The 22,057-nt window shown below is 40.3% G+C and overlaps 2 protein-coding genes across 2 annotated transcripts; one reads left to right on the forward strand and one right to left on the reverse strand.

Annotated features, from left to right (window-relative positions):
• Positions 1-3,831: 3,831 nt before the first annotated feature.
• Positions 3,832-8,445, reverse strand: trappc6bl (trafficking protein particle complex subunit 6B, like). The gene is made up of 7 exons (XM_084350745.1): positions 8,199-8,445; positions 7,791-7,888; positions 7,475-7,542; positions 7,265-7,382; positions 6,734-6,817; positions 6,512-6,605; positions 3,832-5,859 (listed from the first exon to the last, which is right to left on the reverse strand). Exons 2-7 carry the CDS (start codon positions 7,884-7,886, stop codon positions 5,828-5,830), a joined length of 492 nt encoding a protein of 163 aa, XP_084206871.1. The 5' UTR covers positions 7,887-7,888; positions 8,199-8,445; the 3' UTR covers positions 3,832-5,827.
• A 105-nt stretch (positions 8,446-8,550) lies between these two features.
• On the forward strand, positions 8,551-11,102 carry bloc1s3 (biogenesis of lysosomal organelles complex-1, subunit 3). The gene is made up of 5 exons (XM_084350186.1): positions 8,551-8,637; positions 8,890-9,005; positions 9,218-9,404; positions 9,593-9,693; positions 10,260-11,102. Exons 2-5 carry the CDS (start codon positions 8,892-8,894, stop codon positions 10,443-10,445), a joined length of 588 nt encoding a protein of 195 aa, XP_084206312.1. The 5' UTR covers positions 8,551-8,637; positions 8,890-8,891; the 3' UTR covers positions 10,446-11,102.
• Positions 11,103-22,057: the final 10,955 nt, after the last annotated feature.

Here is a 22,057-nt window from a genome sequence, read left to right on the forward strand (position 1 = left end):
TGCTCATGGTTGACCCTCCAGGAATCTCTCTTTCATGCACACACACACAAGAGCTATTATCTTGTCACTGTTAACATGAGATGGGCTGGCTGTCTGGGAGTGATTAGTGGCCGTGAAGGGGTTAAAGGCATGTGTGTGCTCGTATGGTTCCTCACTGTGTGTGTGTGTGATCTGTATTGTATCAGATAGACATTCTCCCACACTCTTGCCCTGTGGGACATAGTAAAGGCAGGCAGATGGCTGTATTCAGGTCCACCACGGGTCAACATATGGCCCCAAGAGACAAAGTTTGTGTGTGTGTGTGAGAGAGAGACTAAGACAGAGAATCGCACTCTTACTATGCATGAGTGGAGGAGGCTGAATGAGTGGGCAGGGAGGGAAAAAAGGTAATGGCGGGGGCAGAAAAGGAGTTGTGAAAAAGAAGCTGTGACATAAAGAACAGTGGGACAATCTGAGAGGATGAAAGTGGGCAGCATCCTGTGAGATCATACAGGTTGTTAAATACAGCAACTCGCTCGTCTGCAGTTTTGTTAGAGGAAATTAAGACGGGGCCTTTTGAGGCAGTGAGACTTCATCATGCTTTAGCAAGTTTAGTACACGGGACCTCACTTAATTCATAAAACACCCAAGTGGATGAAATTAAGAAAAGAGTGGTCACTGTTGTTCAAATATTAAAGCTCGGTCGAGGCTTTCACATTGAACGGCTGGTCTTGATTACCGACGCTACACAACAGGTTGTAGTGCTACATAGTACATCAGAAGTTAGAGCGACCCGTTAAACATCCAGATATTGATTCTCACAGAGTACGAACAGTTATACCTTTGTTTGGACCCGTTTATGTTATAAAGTTACACAGATTGATCCGTTTATTCCTTCATATGCATCGTTTTGGATTCAAATTTAGTAATTAGTGTTTATTTTAAAGGTACAATGCGTAGTTTTGGGGAAGACATTTTCAATCTAAGAGAAACATCTTCATTGACTGAATTTTTTATGCCTGAACAAACTAAATATACAAACCTGTCTTTGTTTTCATGACTCAATAAACTGAATAAACAAACTGACCTTAAAGCACAACAGTTTCATACTGTTTTACCTTGTTTATATGTGGCGGACCCTGCCACCTTTCTAGCTTCAAACAGTGTTCTGGGGACCTTATTTTCCTCTAAAGAAACAGCTTGTTGATTCAGTTATACTGCTCTTATACTACTACTGAGTTTGTATTATTACCTCATTAATATTGTAAATGTTACAATTCTGAGTTTGAATTTCTTCTCCAAAACTACATAGTGCCCCTTTAATTAAGACGATTTCTAGTACTAAATTCTCAGGGTTGAACTATTTTAAATTTAATTTGGTAAATATTTTATTTGGCATAGGCCACTACTCCAATATATATAGCGATACATAGCCTACTTCATATAGGCTCGGCTCATATAAGCCCTGCTGCAGATGCAAACTCAATGGACTCAGAGACTGAAAAACAAGTTTACACAGTGGAAGAAATGTCAGCAAAACTGCAAATGAAAAGGGACGTTTTCCTACAAAGAAGGATTTGTGTGTTGAATGTCTAAATGCTAGGTTGTCGCTACACAGATGTACTGCTAGAGGATGAAAAGAACTGTCAAGGACTTTTTAACAGTATTAAAGGTAAAGGATTCAAAAACCAAAACAATGTTTGAGTCATTATTTGTCTATTTGAGTGTTGATGAATTGAGGAACTCCGTAGTCTTGTGATACTTTTGCCAGTTTTATGTTCAATGTTACTGATATTGAAACTGAACATTGGGATTTGGTTAGTTTGTTTCTGTCTACAAACTAAAGTGGACTGATGTGAGCTGCCTTCAGGAAACCTAACCCAGGAGCCTCTGTAGTCAAACTACAAAAGACTTCAGCCAGCCTTTGGACACTGTTACAGAATTTTAGCAAGTCATCAATTTGAGGGAATGAATGCCGGTTTTACTTGCACACCCCCAACACCTTCTTTTCTTTCTTCTATAGCCCCTGAACATCCCCCTCCTCCTCCCTCCCTCCATTCACCGCTCCTCTTTGTGAGTGTACCGGTGATATTGTGATGCAGGGTGGAGCAGGAGGAAGGGGAGCGAAGCTGTGCAGAGAGAGCAGCACACAACAGCTGTTGCTGCACTTTCGCTGTCCGAAGAGCTCCAGATTACTTCACTCCACAATGTTTCTGAGACTTTTAGGCACAGGTACAAGAGGCCCCTCACATCCTCACCCTTTCTTCTCCTTTTTCATCTTCCTCTTCTCCTACACTGCTTCCTCTCCGGCCCCCACCTCTAATAAACTTCTCTTGTCTACCATTCATTTCCCTCCAGCCTCCTGTAGAGGCTCTTCATTCTCCCCATCTCATTTTCCTCTGGCCCACTCTCTCAGTCTCGCCCTCTCCTCCTCCACTCCACCTACTTTCTACAATTCTGCCCCCTCCCAGGCTTTCCTCTCTAATCCCTCCTTCTGTTTTTTTTTTTTCCATTCTTTCCAGAGAGGATTTGGGCAAAGTGTTTAATGGGTTGCAACAAATGGGCAAAGGGGTGAGCTGTAGTCAGGTGCTACACATTTACGCAGACGCCAAACTCTATTTTCCAGACTGTTTTCTAATTTCCTGGCACTCCTACAACTGTACAGATGTTCAAAATATATCTGTCACCTACAGTGCACTATGCAGATCAGCCGGGGTAGAGTGGCAGTCTACTTACAACCAGGGATCTTATTTAACTTTTCTTAAACTCTTAAGCTCGTTCAAGAACTCTTGTCTCAAGGGCTGCCATATTGAGGTAAGGACATAACTCAGTTCGAGTGCAGAAATTTCAGACAAAGGAGTTCAGAATATATTAAAGGAGCGCTCCGGCGATGTAGTGCTGCACTTCCATGGAGTTGGGGGGCTAGATGGTCAAAACAGATGCAGCAAAAGCCGAGGTATCCTGACTTTTAGTCGTTATCATGGGTCAAGCTCCAAAAACAATGGGTCCTACACTTCCCATGATGTAACCAATGGCAACTCCTTTCCCCCTCGAAAACCAAGCCAAAATAACCCAGATGACCTCACCAGGGTTCTTTTCCTAGACTTTAAGGGATCCCTCGAGCAACAGAGGCCATTTTACAGCTGTTTTCACAGTCCAACTGGACCTCCCCATGATGAGTAAGTTCTGTAAAATTGGTGGAGTGCTTCTTTAAGATGCAGTCCATGTCATTCTCTTTCTCTCCTCACCTCCTCCTCCATTGTATGGCAACCATTTATGCCTCATGGTGGCTTTTGTGAACAAACACAGTAGGGTGGCTATTGTTTCCACATAAGTGGAAAACTATACGCCTCTGAACAGATGTTGTGACAGTGTTTGAAGCAAAGAGGAATGAAGCAATCAGCGCTGGGTTTATTAACTGATGCTCTGCCAAAATGTTTTTGCAGGAGTTAAAAACTTTTAAATGAACTTTTAAAATTACATTTTCAAGTATACATGCATTGCAGCTACTTCTGCCAAACTTTCTAAGATATCTGCTTGTGTGTTAAAGGGGCATTATGTAGTTTTGGAAAAGAAATTCACACTCAGAAATGTAATATTTACAATATTAATGAGGTAATGATACAAACTCAGAAATATTTATTTTTTCCATAACTGAATAAACAAGCTGTTCTCAGAGGAAAATAATTAAAAATTAAAATATCCTCCTCAAAACTACGCAGTGCATTTTTAACTGAAGTGTTGTGACTACAAACAGTCAGTTGGGTCAATTTATGATAGCAGCCATTACGTCATATGTACGATGAAATACAGTTTTTCACTGACAGACACACTGGGAGCACATGAAATGAATAAAGTTACCTGTAACAACCTTTATTGTGTAAAACTATTACACTGATGGCAGTGGAATACTGGAACACAGTCAGGGGTACTTTATTAGAGCAGAGACACAAATAAAAGCAGAGTGAGCACCGTAACACATCAACTAGTGCCATACTGTCAATGTGGTGCCAAATGTAACTATAATGAAAATACAGAGGGTTAATAATCTAAAAATATTGTACCAGGTCTGATGGTGGATTTTACTGAACCTGGGTAAGCTTCTTGTAAAAACTAACTTACGATTTTCTTGACTTTACGGTTTAGCCTCCTGGGACAAAACTTTAATATATCTCAGAAGTGAAGTACACTCACATCCAGCACAACCTCTTAATACCAAGCTCATGATATGGATCAACAACTTGAAAGAAATATTAATAACTTAAGCAGGGGTGATGGGAAGTGGACAAGCTGTTGCTAGTGCACACAGTGAAATGTGTTCTCAAGTAAAGGGAGAACAAAAGAGAAAAGGAAACACAGATTCATTGATACAGTATATACATGAGACAGTTATGACTAAAGTATGAAGGGGGGAAAACTGCAAAGGGTATGTATGCATTTTGCGTTGTCACATATTAATTGTATCAATAACAAAAAACGACAAAAGATTTTGAATAAGGTAGAACAATTGGTAAAGTGACAGACATTAAAATAATGACAGCTTTATGTGTCCCTCTAGTGGCACAAAGAGGCAACAGCATCTACCAGAGAGGTGAACTCTTATCGTGATGTCACTATGCTGTCGTCTCTTGTTCAACTGGCCTGGTTTTTGTGCTGTTCTTGTCACGACATTATTATTCCAATATAGGAAATATGTAGTCGACAGTATGAAATAAATTAAACAAACAGCACATACCTATGGCCTTGGTGTTTTCAGCTGTTATACGACTCATATTTGAGGTGACTCAAGGTTTCATTTAAAGAAATCCATGAGAAACCCACGTGAAGGGATTTCAAATGACTCAATCAGATTTGCAAGGAAAAACCTATTACTATATGTTTACATATCAATGCTGTACAAAGGACAACAAATGTACATCTTGGCACAAAAAACAATAGCCTAGTTTAAAAAAAACGTGGTCAGCTCTGAAATGTGACATCGCTACACAGAAACGAAGCGATGCTCACCGAGAAGATGTCATCCTTTAAATTGTGGAAAAGCTAAGCCAAGAAATTGTTATTACACCTAATTATATAATTTCTTTACCAATACCATACATTGAACACCCAGCTCCTAAAGGCAATCTGCTACGAGGCAGAGCAAAGCACCAAGAGCCGGTTACAGCTACTCAGCGAATCTGCAGAGGACGCGTTGAATAATGAATCTGATCTGCTCCCTCGCTGTTATTTAGATGGATGCTCAAAGAGCTGTTATGGCAGTTGATAGTCCTGTGATATCAACTAAAATTATGTCTTTTATCCTAGATTCTGCTGAATTTCTTTTCAATTTGCAATTATTTCCTAATGAGCACTCAGTCTTTTCAATTTGAAGTCTCAAAATTGCAACACATTACAAAGAATTTTACATTACCGTGTGATTTACTATACATTCACATTGTTGTATTCGCAGCCACTGACAGTTTATTTTTTTCAAGCTTGGCCGAGTGGGGTGAGTCAGGGCCAGGCACCACTTATTTATTGAAAACATAAGTTGAGAACATAATTCGTTATTTTGCTGGAAAGACAAAATAACCTATGTTAACATCAAGACGCAAAAGGAATCCAACAAATCTTGTTCTGTATCAAAGTACCACAAGAAAAAGGTAAGCCCTGGCTAAACCTTCTCACTCTGTCAGGGGTACCTGGTTGTCAGCAGAACCTGGCTTAGTCCTGTTTGACCCAGTTGTAGAAATCAGGGTGGTGTCTGATTGTCTCTGTGGTTGGACAGGGACGACTATCCTCACTTTAGGATTAACAGAACCCCCACAGGGCCCTGTTCATCAGCATCAGGGTAGCAGAGAGGATCAGGTCACAACTTCTGGATCACCACCTGGAACTTACCTGGCAAAACAAAGAATAGGAGAGGTGACCATTTGTTTAGATCTTAATAGAGATATCAAAAATTTTTTAAGAATATGTTACCGAAGGATGCCCTTATGAATCTGACCAATATGTCCTGACTTAATTTACCACATAATCAGTATGACTCCTCACATGAGTAAGAACCATTATGCGATTATTGATAGCCAATGAGCATGTTATGTCACCTCACTCTACCAATCATGTAACACTTTCACACTGGACAAAAGCCACGGACACCTACTAACATCCGGCTTTTGTCTTCGGTGAGAAAGGGTATAATCTGTGTTTATGCCCGGGTCAAATTACTCTGAAGTAGTCACAGGTATTTATCAATTTCAGCGCTGATTGTAATTTGGCGCATAAATACTTTTACATCTTTTTAGTAAAGTAAAATGTAAAATAAAGTAACCATTGTTTCTTTGTCACTGGCCTCCATGCTGCCTTCTACCTTTCCCTGTTCTCTGGCGCATTGTAGATGTTGAAGTCAGGCCGACTCGTCCACAGACGATGTGAAAGGAGTCAACCACCTATTTTAGTGGGCTTAGCCGTGTTAAAAAAACAAAACAAAACAGCATATTTGTGCTAATTTTGGTGTAAAACTGTAATAGATTGGTATTCAGATTGTACTTACAGGATGGCATAACAGAGACCTCTGCTGTCACCACGCTGTCCAAACCTAGGTTAGACAGTGCTCCTCTCACCACACCGCAGGAAAAGGCGAGGTACTAAAAGTAAAAACACACACAGAAATTAATTGTAGCTACAATGCGATTGATTCTGATTTTTAAAAAGAACAGCAGTAAGAACGTATCGTGGTGTGTGAGAGAGAACGAGAGAAAGAGTGCACACTAACCTTAGGAGCCTGATCCAGGTACTGTTTTCCATTGGATAGCTGAGTCAGCAGAGAAAACTTGTTGTCCTGCAGAACATAGGTACCCTATGGCAGAGAATAAACACATGTATAGTATCAACCAGTAATACCGAATTTTAACCAGTGCTCAATATGCTTTTGTTTATTTTGCATCCCTTAATTTACCAATAAGGGTTCCTGTTATTTAAAGAGGTCTGCTTTCTTGTGTTTCGGAGCATTTTTGTGAATGTAATAGGTCTGCAAAGTGAAAAATCCCAAGCCTGGTTTGGAGTGGAGCCTTTACTTCCATAACTTTTGTGCATCACGATGTAACAGGCGTTATATAAATATATATTTTTATATAATTATTATAAAATATATACACTTAAGTCAGTCAGCAGAAAGCTCAGTGACTGGAGAAATAATTGTAGCTGATCAACAACCCGCTAAACACTACACCCACAACCCAAAGCGTGGTGTGCCATTTTTCGTTATTTCCCCTGCCAGTCCACACCCTCTACATTTTGATTGTACCTGATGGTTTGTTCTGAGGTTGTCAACCTGCCTCCTGAACACCTTCGTCCAGAAGTCTTTACAGACGAACTTCATTACATCCAACTCATCCTTGAAACTGGGAGAGTCCCGGGTCAACCTGGACAGAGCAAACATCAAAACAGACATTTAACAGGATGCATGTCACACAGCATTAACTGCTGCACATACAGTATGAGGGTGTCCACCTACCTTTCGATGAGTCCTTGTCCCACCCTGAAGCCCATACTTTCAAGGACAGAAACACAGACAGCTCTGTCCTGAGGAGACGACAGTAAAGAGGTTTAATTAGTAAGTGGACAACAATTAGCTTTATACGTACAGTTGTGTATGTTTATTTTTATGGCCTGTCCTGTAAATGGTCATGTTGAGACTACCATGTTATAATCAGATATAATCAGTGGTTATCACGGTGCAAGGTGAATCCAGACAACAGTGTAACTCACGTTTAAAGCTTTTCTGTAAATTATGTGTCAACTGATTGATTCCATGTCTTAACTGAACCCACCTTGTTGTCCATCTCTCCTTTACTGGATTGCTGCTCCTTGTAAACATGGGACACGATCTCCATATGGAGAAAGTCAAACAGAGATTCGTCTGCCATTCCTGTCAAACACAGAAAAGGGATTATATAGGCCAGTATAACGCTACCATGAAACAGTTTCACTTTATCTAGCTAGCTGTGCTCCAAAACACAAAATAAGCCCCGCGTCTCAGGCAGCTTAGCTTTAGCTAGATAGTTAGCCAAAAGCAGCTAGCTAGTGTTTGCTAGCAACGTTCTCCAGGCGGTGGTAACCAGTTTTTTCCTGTCTCGACATAAGAGAGATAGTGGGGAGAAGTATAATACATGTAACGTTGTGTATGGCATACGTTGCAGTTAATAAGAAATAATAAAACAACGTTAACGCTACTGTACCTGTAATGACTTTAGACTACACGACGTAAACAAGTCGGCTTCTTTGGTTGCACTCGATATTAATGCCAGGGTACTCCTCGGGACTCATTTAGGCGGAGTTAACAGGAGTCAAACCCCTTGAGTAACGTGAAAAGTACCCGTTGGTGGTGGGGAATATGCTACTTGAAAAAATGAGGTCATGCTAAAAATTGTTCGTCCAGTAATACAACATATGTTCCCGAGTGGCGCCTGAAACACATTAGAAAATTGCGCACAAGTTGATATCCGGCGTACGCCGATTTAATTTCGAAACAGGCTCTTGAGTACATGGTGCGCGTCTTCCAATCGCGTTATGAAACGTCACGTATCACATGACCGGTTGTCTCTGATCGGATTGGGTGGCGTACAACAAGCTACTTCCTTATTGCTCATGTGATTTGTGTTTGACATCTCAGAGGAGGTTTGACAGTTTTGTGTTTTTTAACTGTATTTTTAGAAATTAAGCTTTTAGCTAAGGTTAAGTTATCTTGTACTGAGAGCAGATTTGGGGAAACCTTTTGCTCTCGGTGTCACTTCCGGTTATTTACATACAGTAACATTACATATTTGTTTCAGTGTAGCTAACGACATTTCGTTGTGTGTCTGTGCGTGTGTGTGTGTACGTGTGTGTGTGTGTGTGTGTGTGTGTGTGTGTGTGTGTGTGTGTTTGCAGTCATGTCAAACAGGTACCAGATAGTGGTGCAGGGCGAGGCCTCTGAGACAGACTCTGATGATGAGGTCTACATCACCTCCATGCCTGCTCCCCAAACTGCCACAGCTGGAACCAAGGTTGTCTTGTAGGCATTGCCTGTGTGTGTGTGTGTGTGTGTGTGTGTGTGCGTGTGTGCACACGCGTGTGCACGCATGTGGGTGTGTGCATGAGTGTGTGTGTTTGAGAGCGATGGCATTAAAGTGAATTCATATAAATCAAACAATGTCTCCACCCCTCCTTTGGTCATGGAGCTACAATGTGCTTTGTCTGTGGTTTTGGATGCTGTCAGGTTCCTGGGGAGGCGTCTGAAACAGACAGTGAGGGTGAAGAGGAGCAGGCGGACCGAGCCTCTACAGTGAGCCAGGAGAGCACTCAGATACTCAGGAGAGACCTGCCTCCACTTATAGTGGTTAGAGACCATCCTGATATACAGTCGATAGTGGAGGACCGGCCGAGCCCGACACACAAGCCACATGGTGAGGATACAAAATTACACAATATTTTACATGATGTGTGACAGAACACTCTGAACTCAAGGCTCAGTTTATTAGGGATGTGGTTGAAAGGTCTGAAAAAACTGATAAGTGGACCTTCGAGTCCACACATTGGACTGGAGGAAGGCGGTTTGGATGTCAGTCATTTCAGTATGTAACTTTGTTTCCAGGTGACACCCTCTTACAACAGAAGCTGCAGGAGTCTAACATGCGGCTGTATACTGACGTGGGACAGGCTGTACGGCAGGTTTATGGCAGTGCCAGTAGAGAGGTACACAGATGTGCTTAACTCAGGACACTTCATATCATAGATGCCCTTTATGCTACATCTTTACTACAAAGACCACTGCACTGATTAAGAATATTTGAACACTTAACATTCTGCTTCATAAAAGAAAAGTAATCAGACTAATGAAGAATTAGAAAAGAGAAATACTTTATTGATCACTGAGGGAGGAAATTGGGATAAGTTGCAGTTGCTCCTGTAAGAAAAGAAATGTTAATGCATAGATCAATTTTAAGAAAATATAAAATAGAGAATAGATAACAAGAATTGAGAGTATTTTAAAATAAAAACATATAAAATGTAAAATATGTACGTGAACCTATGATATATGATAACTAATTAGAAATAGAAACATGTAAAGATATGTGCCTCCTACTACACTACCTAGATAGATCATTTTGAGTCATACTGAAATCGGTAATAGAATAGGTCAGAATTAACAACAACCCTATGATAAGTATCTTGTAACAGATAACTGAATGTGACCAACATTCCCTCATTTCAGTAGTTTTGTTGCTGTGGTTGTTTGACTCTGATTGTTTGTGTGAAAGGTGCAAAGTGCGACAGCTCAGCTGAATGGTTCGCAGAGCGCCATCATCAACGCCTCCCACAGCATCCGATTAATCCTTGACGACCTGAAGGCTGTGTCCGAGAAGATTGACATCATCACCAGCTGTCAAATTCTGCCTGATATAAACATCAACAATCCAAATAATAACACTGCTCCTGTACCTTAAAGAAACAAACCAGTATATGTATTTAAAATATATATATTGTGGATGGATGCATGGATGTATTTTCCCTGATATTAGAGTAGGATTCAAGCTGGAAAGAACAACATGTTGGTTTTACTTCATTGTTAACAAGCAGTGCCTACACAAATTAACAAATGTGTATATTTAACAGTCACACAATATATATTTATTTATGTATGAGGATTATTTGTCCTGTGTTTAAAGCTCCGGGGATATTTCTGTAAAGAGTAGGATTCTAGGAAAATACTGGTCCTGTCATTTCATGTTTTGAGATACGTTTAACATAGGAATGTGTAAAATGTGCCCTTTTCTTGCTGTAAATATTAATATAACTCAATACAATCTCTTAAACCACTGTGCACTGTTTCACTATTTTGAAGTCACATCCTTTGCTGTCTGTTTTATGCTCCTCTGTGAAAGTTCAATGAGGCAGTTTCTTTTTTTCTTCCTTGTGTAAAATTAATTTATCTCAGTCATTTACATTTCTTTTGCCAAAAGTCTGTAAGTGTGTGTGTGCTGGGAGACATTGATCACCTGGTAGAGTGGACAGCCCATGCACTAAGGCATGTCTTCCCCCACTCTTTCAACCATTTCCTGTCACTCTTGCAGCTGTCATATCAAATAAATGCTAAAGAAGCACTGCTGCCCTGGTGGTTCTTTCACAGATGTTGCTTTGAATGAAGGTAAAGGTGTAGATACTCGAAACAACTGGGAAGAACATTCTTGCTTTAAATTAATTGGTTATAAATATACATTTATTTCCAAAAAACAATGTAGAAAAAAACAAAAATACAGACAGAAAACAAAGAGTATGAAAATAATTTTCTGTGATTGTGTATATTTTGCCACTACATCTACAAAGGTTGATTGTATCAGACTGAATACCAGTAAATTATCCTCAACATTAACAATATCATAGACTGCTACTGATACAATAGGCCTGATATGTGTGATAAGTGTATTGTATTACTACAACTCTCTTCTGTGTACAAAGCACGCTGTCCCGTCCTTCTACTTGTCCTTCCATCCATCTATCAATTAGAAGATTTCCCATTTCTACATCTGTCCATACCATCCAACAGCTTCAAGTCCATCCATGACCAGTGTGTGCAGGCATGTCAAATAGGTGTATAGACGTACACTAACACCACAACCAGCAGGTTGAGAAATGTGCCCACAATACCCACAATGCCAAGTATGTCTTCGAGGTCACCCTTGCATCTGCATGATTCAGGAGGCATGCTGACAGGTTCAGCCACCTGAAAGAAAGAGACAGAGAGGGAGACGTGCAGTGTGAGGCCAGCGTTCACTCAAAGCAGGATGGTTCAGATTCAGTGTCTTGATGTGTTTCAACCACATGATGGCGCCGTCGACGCAGACATGACAACATGCAAAACACAACCCGAAACTATCTGCAAACCTTTTATGCAGTGAGGCAAATATTGTACTTTTTATTCACTACAGTTATTTGATAGCTTTAGTTACTTGTTACTTTGCAGATTACATGCTGCATCAGAGCCAAAGTGCTGTAGCACATTTTAAAATGTGTTTATTTTTATCAGTAATCAGTTAAAAAACACTGAATATCGAATACATTAATAGGGGGACTTTCATTTTTGGGTACTTTTGACAAAACTGTTTTTGTGTCCCACAAAATTATGTGCATATGTTTTATGATGCAGTGATGGAAGGAGTACTCTGAACTTTAACTTCAGTAAAAGTACCACAGGGTAGAAATACTGTTCAATGTCATGCATTCAGAATTATACTATTCTAAAATACTCATAATGCAAAATGGCTCATTTCAGAATAAAAAAAGAATTCAATGTATTATTGGATCATAATTACTGATGCATTGATGTGTACATCACTTTAATGTTGCTGCTTTACAGGTAGAGCTCATTTTGATTGTTTCATAAAGTGTGTGAAGGGTCAATAAAGTTTTTATTGTAGCCTGTAATAAAGCAACATCATTTATCTGTTTATTATTATTTATATTAATGATCTGAATCTGCAAAGCAGTAAGTACCCAGAAGTCATACTTGAATAAAAGTAAAGTTGGTTTTAATTTAATAATTTTATACACAAGTATAAAATTATTAAATTATCTGATAATAAATATAATGATTAAGTCATTATCTGGAACTAAAAGTTCTGAAGTAGCAAAAGTAAAAGTAAATCATACATATTTGCATGTATGTATATACTGAATACTATTCTTCAACCAATTATTGAATCCAATATTCAGAATTTTTCAGATTTTTGGAATCAGTGGCATTTTTTAAAATTTCTTTTATCCGATTGCGAATAAAGAAAATTATTTTTAAAATATGCTAGTTTAGCTCTGATGCAGCAGGCAATCTGCAAAGTAACTAGTAACTTCAGCTATCAAATAAAAGTAATGAGTAAAAAATTACAATATTTGTTTCCAAAATGTGGTGAATGAGTGGCAGTAGCAGAAAATGGAAAAGCCTAAGTAAGTTAAAAGTGCCTCAAACTTGCACTTTGTTATGTAGTAGATTAAAGAATACAGTATTTATATTGTGTTAGAGTTGAAGTATTAAGTAGCAAAAATGATATAGGCTAGAGTAAAGTTCCAGTATCTCAAAAATGTACTAAATACAGTACTTAATTAATGTATTAAGTTACTTTCCACCACTGATATTACTCTGATGTAATATGCAGGTAACGTTAAATGTCCTTCATTTGTAGACAGGTCTATTATAATCATATAGTTACAATATGGACATAAAAAGCCACCATGTATGTTGTTAGGAAGTAAAATTAGATGAAAATAAAAATCCTCTGAAATTTACCTCTCTGCTGTGACTCTGTCCTCTGCCATTCCTCGCTTCAGTTGGTGCCATGGGCAGCAAGTCTCACCCTTCCAACTGGCTCAGCCACTGAAAACTCCTCCAAACTCAATCCAAAACAAAGAGATCCAAATGTTCACGGCGCTGACAACTGGCACCACTTTGCGCACCACTCGAAGCTCTTGGAGTTGAGGTCTTCTTCACTCTCTCCTCCCAGGGCTCCAGAGACCCACAGGTCTGTAATAAATGAGAGGATAAAGGGACGCTGTGTTGTTTGGCTAATGGCACAGACCGTCACAAAAGGCCAAGAAGCTGCTCAGCTGCCAAGCCACTTTTTCTGTGTCAGGTCGTGATGAAGTTGGCTCATAGCTGCCTCTGTGTGTGTGTGTGTGTGTGTGTGTGTGTGTGTGTGTGTGTGCGTGCGTCTGTTTGTATGCTGACTCTCATCCATCATGCTTAAAGCAGACAGAAGGGCAGAGTGTTTGCTATTAGAGAACATTGATATTAGAGATCCACTGAGGCACCATTACAGGCAAAGCGCAGGGTGTTAGGTGAGGTGTTAATGAGGGTCATATGAAGCTCCTGCAGGCCATTTGTCATTTCATACCGCGGGTGTAGTCCATACAAAGGATGATTTGACTTAATCAGTACGTGAAATGTTCAGAAAAATGTAGATTTGAGAAAGAAATATTCACCCAACATTGCAGGAGACAATGTTTGATTACTGCGACCCGAAACTGGAACATGGTTAAAGTATTAACCCGTTTGCGATGACACAAGTTAGATTCATATCCTGTGTGTCTGCTGTAAACGATAATAAATCTGTGAGGGTGAACATAAATATATGTTTATGTAATTGCACTGTTTACTGCCTGTCAGCACACCCTCCCTCCCTCTGCAATGCTCTCATAACCTTGACTGAAGCGTTCATAATCATTGGACTAATAACCGTTCAGGCATCGACCTGATCTTTGCCCTTCTTCCCTCCCTGGGACAGAGGTAGCAGGGAAAAGCGGCAGAAAAAGAAGCGATTAATCGATTGATCAGGATCTCGCGGGGCTGCAGAGAATAGATCAGTATAATGAGACCCCAGAGACATGACAATCTGTTATCTTCATTTGAGGAGCCAGATTTTTCAGCTAAAGAAGCATTTCTGGCGTCCTCAGATATCTATTATCTTTGAACCAGTGTGTGTGTGTGTGTGTGTGTCTGTGTGCACGTCCCTCAGTCCCAGCTGTGCTGACTGAGCTCCAGGCTTTGTGGCCTGCATGAGTGATAAATAATTTGGAACATACTCAAAGACGGAAAACACCATCAGGACTAAAACATCACATCAACATTGTCACATGTTGTCAGTGACAAAGAAAAACAATCAAACAAACAAACAAACAAACAAACCATCCCAGTGATGATGATGATGATGTTTGCCTGTATTTTTAGTGTGTACAGTACAGTGTAGTGAGCATCTTACTGGTGGTGACACTGAAGCCATGCAATCGCATTGTAGTTCAGTTATAGCCTCACATTAGCTTTTCCCTTCTTTGCGATAGCTTCAAAAATCATAAAAGTGGTGTCTTTTTGTGAAGATTGTCTTGATAAACAAAAAGTATCGTAAACTTGTGTTTGCCACAGGCTTTTTGTCGAGGGAACCACAGCGGTGCTAACTTCCTGGATAACCCACAAAAATGTGTCGTCTCTGCAGTGATATTATGGACCATAAAAGGAAAGGAAGGATAGCTCAAAGCTAAGTTGTTATAGGGCAGTTTTTCTGTAGTTCAGCTACCAGTGTGAAGTAATTGTTTTCTAATTATCTTCCCCAACACTGCATGTAAATGTAAACGTTGCCACCCCATCACTTTTTGGTTTCACGTAAAGACACTTGCGTTGTCTCGATATTCAATAAATATCTTGTAAATACTGATACTTCATTCGATACCAGGGGGAAAATGGAAACAACATTGAGGGCATACAATTTTAGATTTTCATTAAAAGATAAATATAACAAGGCTTGTGTGTTGTGTGTTAAACACAACAGCATCATACAGTAGGTGTCATGTGTCAACTTGCTGTTCGAGAGGCGAAAGAGTGTGAAAATGCAGCATGTACTCTTCTACTGATACTGCGGATAATGCGAACTGAAACGGTTCCAGGAATTCAGAATTGCTATGTATTGATATATTGATATTTCTGACGACACTAAAAGACACAAATATAAGCAATATCCATAGGCATAGTTTGTGGGGAGGCAGGAAATGCATTGCCTCCCCTAGCAGCTGTAACATGTCCCTACATTGAGTCTTAAATAGGTCCAAAACAGTTATTTCTTGTATAAATAGAAACATTATAAAGTGATATTATAAAATATAAATGATGAATGTAAGTTATAAAATTCCTTTATGTTTTATTTTGTAATAACTTATTTTGTGAGCAGTCACGTGACATGGCTGATTGTGACGTTAGTGGCGAGTTCTCTTTATATTGCAGTCAGTGATTCAACTAGCTATCTTTACAATACACACAATACACACATACAATGAGCATATTTCAGTTTTCAATTTCATGTGTGTGACTAATAAATGGTTTAAAAGGGTATATGGAAAATTAAAGCCTTATTTAATAATATAGCCCTACACAAATTGATAATTCACTTTTATAAAACTTTAAATTTATGGTTGCGAGTCTGCGTCAGCTGTGTACGCTCATATGTGAAAGACTATTTTGTTGGGGTATACGGCAAGTTTGATACTACTATTTTGTCTTTGATAGTCTTTACATATTCATTTACAAGTATGATATAACTTTTTCTAATCAGTCAACAATAATATTATTTCCTTTAATCCTCCACATGTGAAAATGCTAAACCACATGTGAACTTTCCCGTTCACATGTGCCATTATTGACCTTTTTACATGTTAAAATTGGGCTTACCAAAAGTTTATGATGTCTTCAGACTAGTTTCCTGACATCTCCCAGTGGGAATGTGATTCAGTTTGAGGGTGAAATGTAACGTAAATGACTTCGATCTTCCCAGACAAGTTGTAGCTTGTACATTAAACAGAGACCTGGGTGCATCTGAAGTCGCAGGGAAACAATAAACATGAGCAAAAAACTATGTGACTCAGTGGGTATTCTCCTTCAAGGCTGGGTGAACTTCGGAGGGAATTGTTACACTCAACAGGCAAGTAGGACATTATATTACTGTTTACATAAAACATCTTTCCTTGTTCCAGTGACAGTGGCTCGAGGCTTCGAGCCAGGGATGGGGTTCATGCTTGAGCTGGCAAACTAACTAAAGACTAAAATAGGAGCAGAGCAAATAATGGGCCGAGGCAGTGAGGAGAGATCGTAAATGTTTGTGGTACAGAGAGTGCAGAGGGTAAGGCAGAACAGGAAGAGAGATTATTAAATCACACTAGATTATATATTTGAGCTGTGGTCAGATTTATGCTGGAGACTATAGGCTGGTGTGTATGTGTGTATGCATTAGTGTGCGCAGAGGGCAGCCACTCATATTAGCCAGGTCAGTGGCTGTCTCATGGGGCGCCTGAGGACACATTGTTAGTTTATCTGGCTGGCTGAACATAGCTGCACACAACAGCACAGGTCTGCCAAAGCAACTATACTACTTAAAAGAGCTCGGCTCTGTGGGTGATAACCTTGTTTTCATACTGCTTGTGCGTTTGAGACAATACGGAATTAGGATGCATCCCAACGACAAGCCAGAAGGATAAACAAGAGCAAAAACCCACAGAGGAGCTAAAGGGACCGACAGCACCAAGCGCTCACGCTGATAAAAAGTGAAAGTGTGAATACAAAACGAGACTAAGATTATAGCCTTAATTTAGTTATTCCAACTCATTTCAGAGATCTTCCATAAATAAGAGAACACGATTTGGGGGAGTTAGGATGGCCACCTTGATTATCTTGTCAGCTAAAAAGACTTTCAGTGTTCAAGGCAAGAGAAATCAGGGTAGCAGTGGTGTGGGGTTTTTTTTGGATTTTAGTGGAATTTATATTTTTCATGAATATTTTTTTTAAAGATCAGCATTTTTAGCGAATACACTGCCCAATTTTTTTCAATAGCTTCCAGGATGTTTGACCAATTGACTCGAGATCAATACCAAACGTCGCCCTATAATAGTTGAATGAGACACAACTGTTTTCATTGGATTTTAGTGGAATTTCTATTTTTCATGAATATTTTAATGAAAAATCACCATTTTTGGCAAATACACCGCCTGATTTTTTCAATAGCTCCCAGGTCATTTTATCCATCGACTCGAAATCAATGCCGACATGTCTTGTTTTACTGGTAGAATGATACACCGCAGTTTTTATTGGATTTTAGTGTAATTTCTATTTTTCATGAATATTTTGCCCGATCTTTTCAATAGCTCCCAGGTCATTTGGGTTAGGGTTAGTTAGTATAGGACCACGTTTGGGAGAAATTTCGAGACAATCTATTGAAAAAATCGGACGAGTTTTTCATGAAAAATGGCCGCTTTTCTTTAAAATATTCACCAAAAATACAAATTCCACCCGAATCCAATGGGGACTGCTGTGTCTCGTCCAGCCAGTATAGAACCTTGTTTGGGAGCGATTTCGGGTCAATCGGTCAAATGACCTGGAAGCTATTGAAGAAATCGGCCAAGGTTTTCATGAAAAATGGCCCCCTTTCACTAAAATATTCACCAAAAATACAAATTCCACCCGAATCCAATGGGGACTGTTGTGTCTCGTCCAGCCAGTATAGAACCTTGTTTGGGAGCGATTTCGGGTCAATCGGTCAAATGACCTGGAAGCTATTGAAGAAATCGGCCAAGGTTTTCATGAAAAATGGCCCCCTTTCACTAAAATATTCACCAAAAATACAAATTCCACCCGAATCCAATGGGGACTGCTGTGTCTCGTTCAGCCAGTATAAAATCATGTTTGGGAGCGATTTCAGGTCAATCGGTCAAACGACCTGGAAGCTATTGAAGAAATCGGCCGAGGTTTTCATGAAAAATGGCCCCCTTTCACTAAAATATTCACCAAAAATACAAATGCCACCCGAATCCAATGGGGACTGCTGTTTCTCATTCAGCCAGTATAGAACCACGTTTGGGAGAAATTTCGGATCAATCGGTCAAACGACCTGGAAGCTATTGAAGAAATCGGCCCAGGTTTTCATGAAAAATGGCCCCCTTTCACTAAAATATTCACCAAAAATACAAATTCCACCCGAATCCAATGGGGATGGCTGTGTCTCGTTCAGCCAGTATAGGACCACATCTGGGAGAAATTTCGAGTCAATCGGTCCAAAGACCTGGAAGCTATTGAAAAAATCAGCCGAGGTTTTCATGAAAAATGGCACCCTTTCACTAAAATATTCACCAAAAATACAAATTCCACCCGAATCCAATGGGGAGTGCTGTGTCTCGTTCAGCCAGTATAGGACCACATCTGGCAGAAATTTCGAGTGAATCGGTTCAAAGATCTGGAAGCTATTGAAAAAATGGGCCGACGTTTTCATGAAAAAGGCCATTTTTTCTTTAAAATATTCACCAAAAATACAAATTCCACCGGAATCCAACCAAAACCGGCGAGCCTCATTCCACCCGTGAGGAGGACATGCGTGATCGATTTCGAGTCAATCGGTCCAGCCAAACCCTAACCCTAACCCTAACTTCTCACCTAACCCTAGCCTCAAGCCAGCCTCATGAAACATTGTCCCTCTCACTAAAATATTCGCCAAAAATACAAATTCCACCCGAATCCAATGGGGACTGCTGTGTCTCGTTCAGCCAGTATAGGACCACATCTGGGAGAAATTTCGAGTCAATCGGTCCAAAGACCTGGAAGCTATTGAAAAAATGGGCCGACGTTTTCATGAAAAAGGCCATTTTTTCTTTAAAATATTCGCCAAAAATACAAATTCCACCCGAATCCAATGGGGACTGTTGTGTCTCGTTCAGCCAGTATAGGACCACATCTGGGAGAAATTTCGAGTCAATCGGTCCAAAGACCTGGAAGCTATTGAAAAAATGGGCCGACGTTTTCATGAAAAAGGCCATTTTTTCTTTAAAATATTCACCAAAAATACAAATTCCACCGGAATCCCATAAAAACTGCTGGCCTTTCTTTCGCCAGTATGGACAACATTTGTGTGCAATTTCGAGTCAATCGGTCAAAAGACCTGGAAGCTATTGAAGAAATTGGCCGAGGTTTTCATGAAATATCGCCGCTTTTCTATGAAATATTCACCAAAAATACAAATTCCACCCGAATCCAATGGGGACTGCTGTGTCTCGTTCAGCCTGTATAGGACCACGTTTGGGAGCGATTTCAGGTCAATCGGTCAAACGACCTGGAAGCTATTGAAGAAATCGGCCGAGGTTTTCATGAAAAATGGCACCCATTCACTAAAATATTCACCAAAAATACAAATTCCACCCGAATCCAATGGGGACTGCTGTGTCTCGTTCAGCCTGTATAGGACCACGTTTGGGAGCGATTTCAGGTCAATCAGTCAAACGACCTGGAAGCTATTGAAGAAATCGGCCGAGGTTTTCATGAAAAATGGCACCCATTCACTAAAATATTCACCAAAAATACAAATTCCACCCGAATCCAATGGGGACTGCTGTGTCTCATTCAGCCAGTATAGAACCACGTCTGGGAGAAATTTCGAGTCAATCGGTCCAAAGACCTGGAAGCTATTGAAAAAATTGGCCGACGTTTTCATGAAAAAGGCATTTTTTTCTTTAAAATATTCGCCAAAAATACAAATTTCACCCGAATCCAATGGGGACTGCTGTGTCTCGTTCAGCCAGTATAGGACCACGTCCGGGAGAAATTTCGAGTCAATCGGTCCAAAGACCTGGAAGCTATTGAAAAAATCGGCCGACGTTTTCATGAAAAAGGCCATTTTTTCTTTAAAATATTCGCCAAAAATACAAATTTCACCCGAATCCAATGGGGACTGCTGTGTCTCGTTCAGCCAGTATAGGACCACGTCTGGGAGAAATTTCGAGTCAATCGGTCCAAAGACCTGGAAGCTATTGAAAAAATCGGCCGACGTTTTCATGAAAAAGGCAATTTTTTCTTTAAAATATTCGCCAAAAATACAAATTTCACCCGAATCCAATGGGGACTGCTGTGTCTCGTTCAGCCAGTATAGGACCACGTCTGGGAGAAATTTCGAGTCAATCGGTCCAAAGACCTGGAAGTTATTGAAAAAATCGGCCGACGTTTTCATGAAAAAGGCCATGTTTTCTTTAAAATATTCGCCAAAAATACAAATTTCACCCGAATCCAATGGGGACTGCTGTGTCTCGTTCAGCCAGTATAGGACCACGTCTGGGAGAAATTTCGAGTCAATCGGTCCAAAGACCTGGAAGCTATTGAAAAAATCGGCCAACGTTTTCATGAAAAAGGCCATTTTTTTCTTTAAAATATTCACCAAAAATACAAATTCCACCGGAATCCCACCAAAACCGGCGAGCCTCATTCCACCAGTGAGGAGGACATGCGTGTGCAATTTCGAGTCAATCGGTCAAAAGACGACCGTATCCCTAACCCTAGGCCCATAACCCTAACCCTAGCCCCATAACCCTAACCCGAACCCTAGCCTCAGCCTTAAGCCAGCCTCATGAAACATTGTCCCTCTCACTAAAATATTCGCCAAAAATACAAATTTCAACCGAATCCAATGGGGACTGCTGTGTCTCGTTCAGCCAGCATAGGACCACGTCTGGGAGAAATTTCGAGTCAATCGGTCCAAAGACCTGGAAGCTATTGAAAAAATCGGCTGACGTTTTCATGAAAGAGGCCATTTTTTCTTTAAAATATTCGCCAAAAATACAAATTTCACCCGAATCCAATGGGGACTGCTGTGTCTCGTTCAGCCAGTATAGGACCACGTCTGGGAGAAATTTCGAGTCAATCGGTCCAAAGACCTGGAAGCTATTGAAAAAATCGGCCGACGTTTTCATGAAAAAGGCCATTTTTTTCTTTAAAATATTCACCAAAAATACAAATTCCACCGGAATCCAACCAAAACCGGCGAGCCTCATTCCACCAGTGAGGAGGACATGCGTGTGCAATTTCGAGTCAATCGGTCAAAAGACGACCGTAACCCTAACCCTAGCCCCATAACCCTAACCCTAGCCCCATAACCCTAACCCTAACCCTAACCCTAGCCTCAGCCTTAAGCCAGCCTCATGAAACATTGTCCCTCTCACTAAAATATTCGCCAAAAATACAAATTTCACCCGAATCCAATGGGGACTGCTGTGTCTCGTTCAGCCAGTATAGGACCACGTCTGGGAGAAATTCCGAGTCAATCGGTCCAAAGACCTGGAAGCTATTGAAAAAATCGGCCGACGTTTTCATGAAAAAGGCCATTTTTTCTTTAAAATATTCGCCAAAAATACAAATTTCACCCGAATCCAATGGGGACTGCTGTGTCTCGTTCAGCCAGTATAGGACCACGTCTGGGAGAAATTTCGAGTCAATCGGTCCAAAGACCTGGAAGCTATTGAAAAAATCGGCCGACGTTTTCATGAAAAAGGCCATTTTTTTCTTTAAAATATTCACCAAAAATACAAATTCCACCGGAATCCAACCAAAACCGGCGAGCCTCATTCCACCAGTGAGGAGGACATGCGTGTGCAATTTCGAGTCAATCGGTCAAAAGACGACCGTAACCCTAACCCTAGCCCCATAACCCTAACCCTAGCCCCATAACCCTAACCCTAACCCTAACCCTAGCCTCAGCCTTAAGCCAGCCTCATGAAA

Source organism: Pagrus pagrus (assembly GCF_965226575.1).
Source record: "Pagrus pagrus genome assembly, chromosome: 4".
Taxonomy (NCBI): Eukaryota; Metazoa; Chordata; class Actinopteri; order Spariformes; family Sparidae; genus Pagrus; species Pagrus pagrus.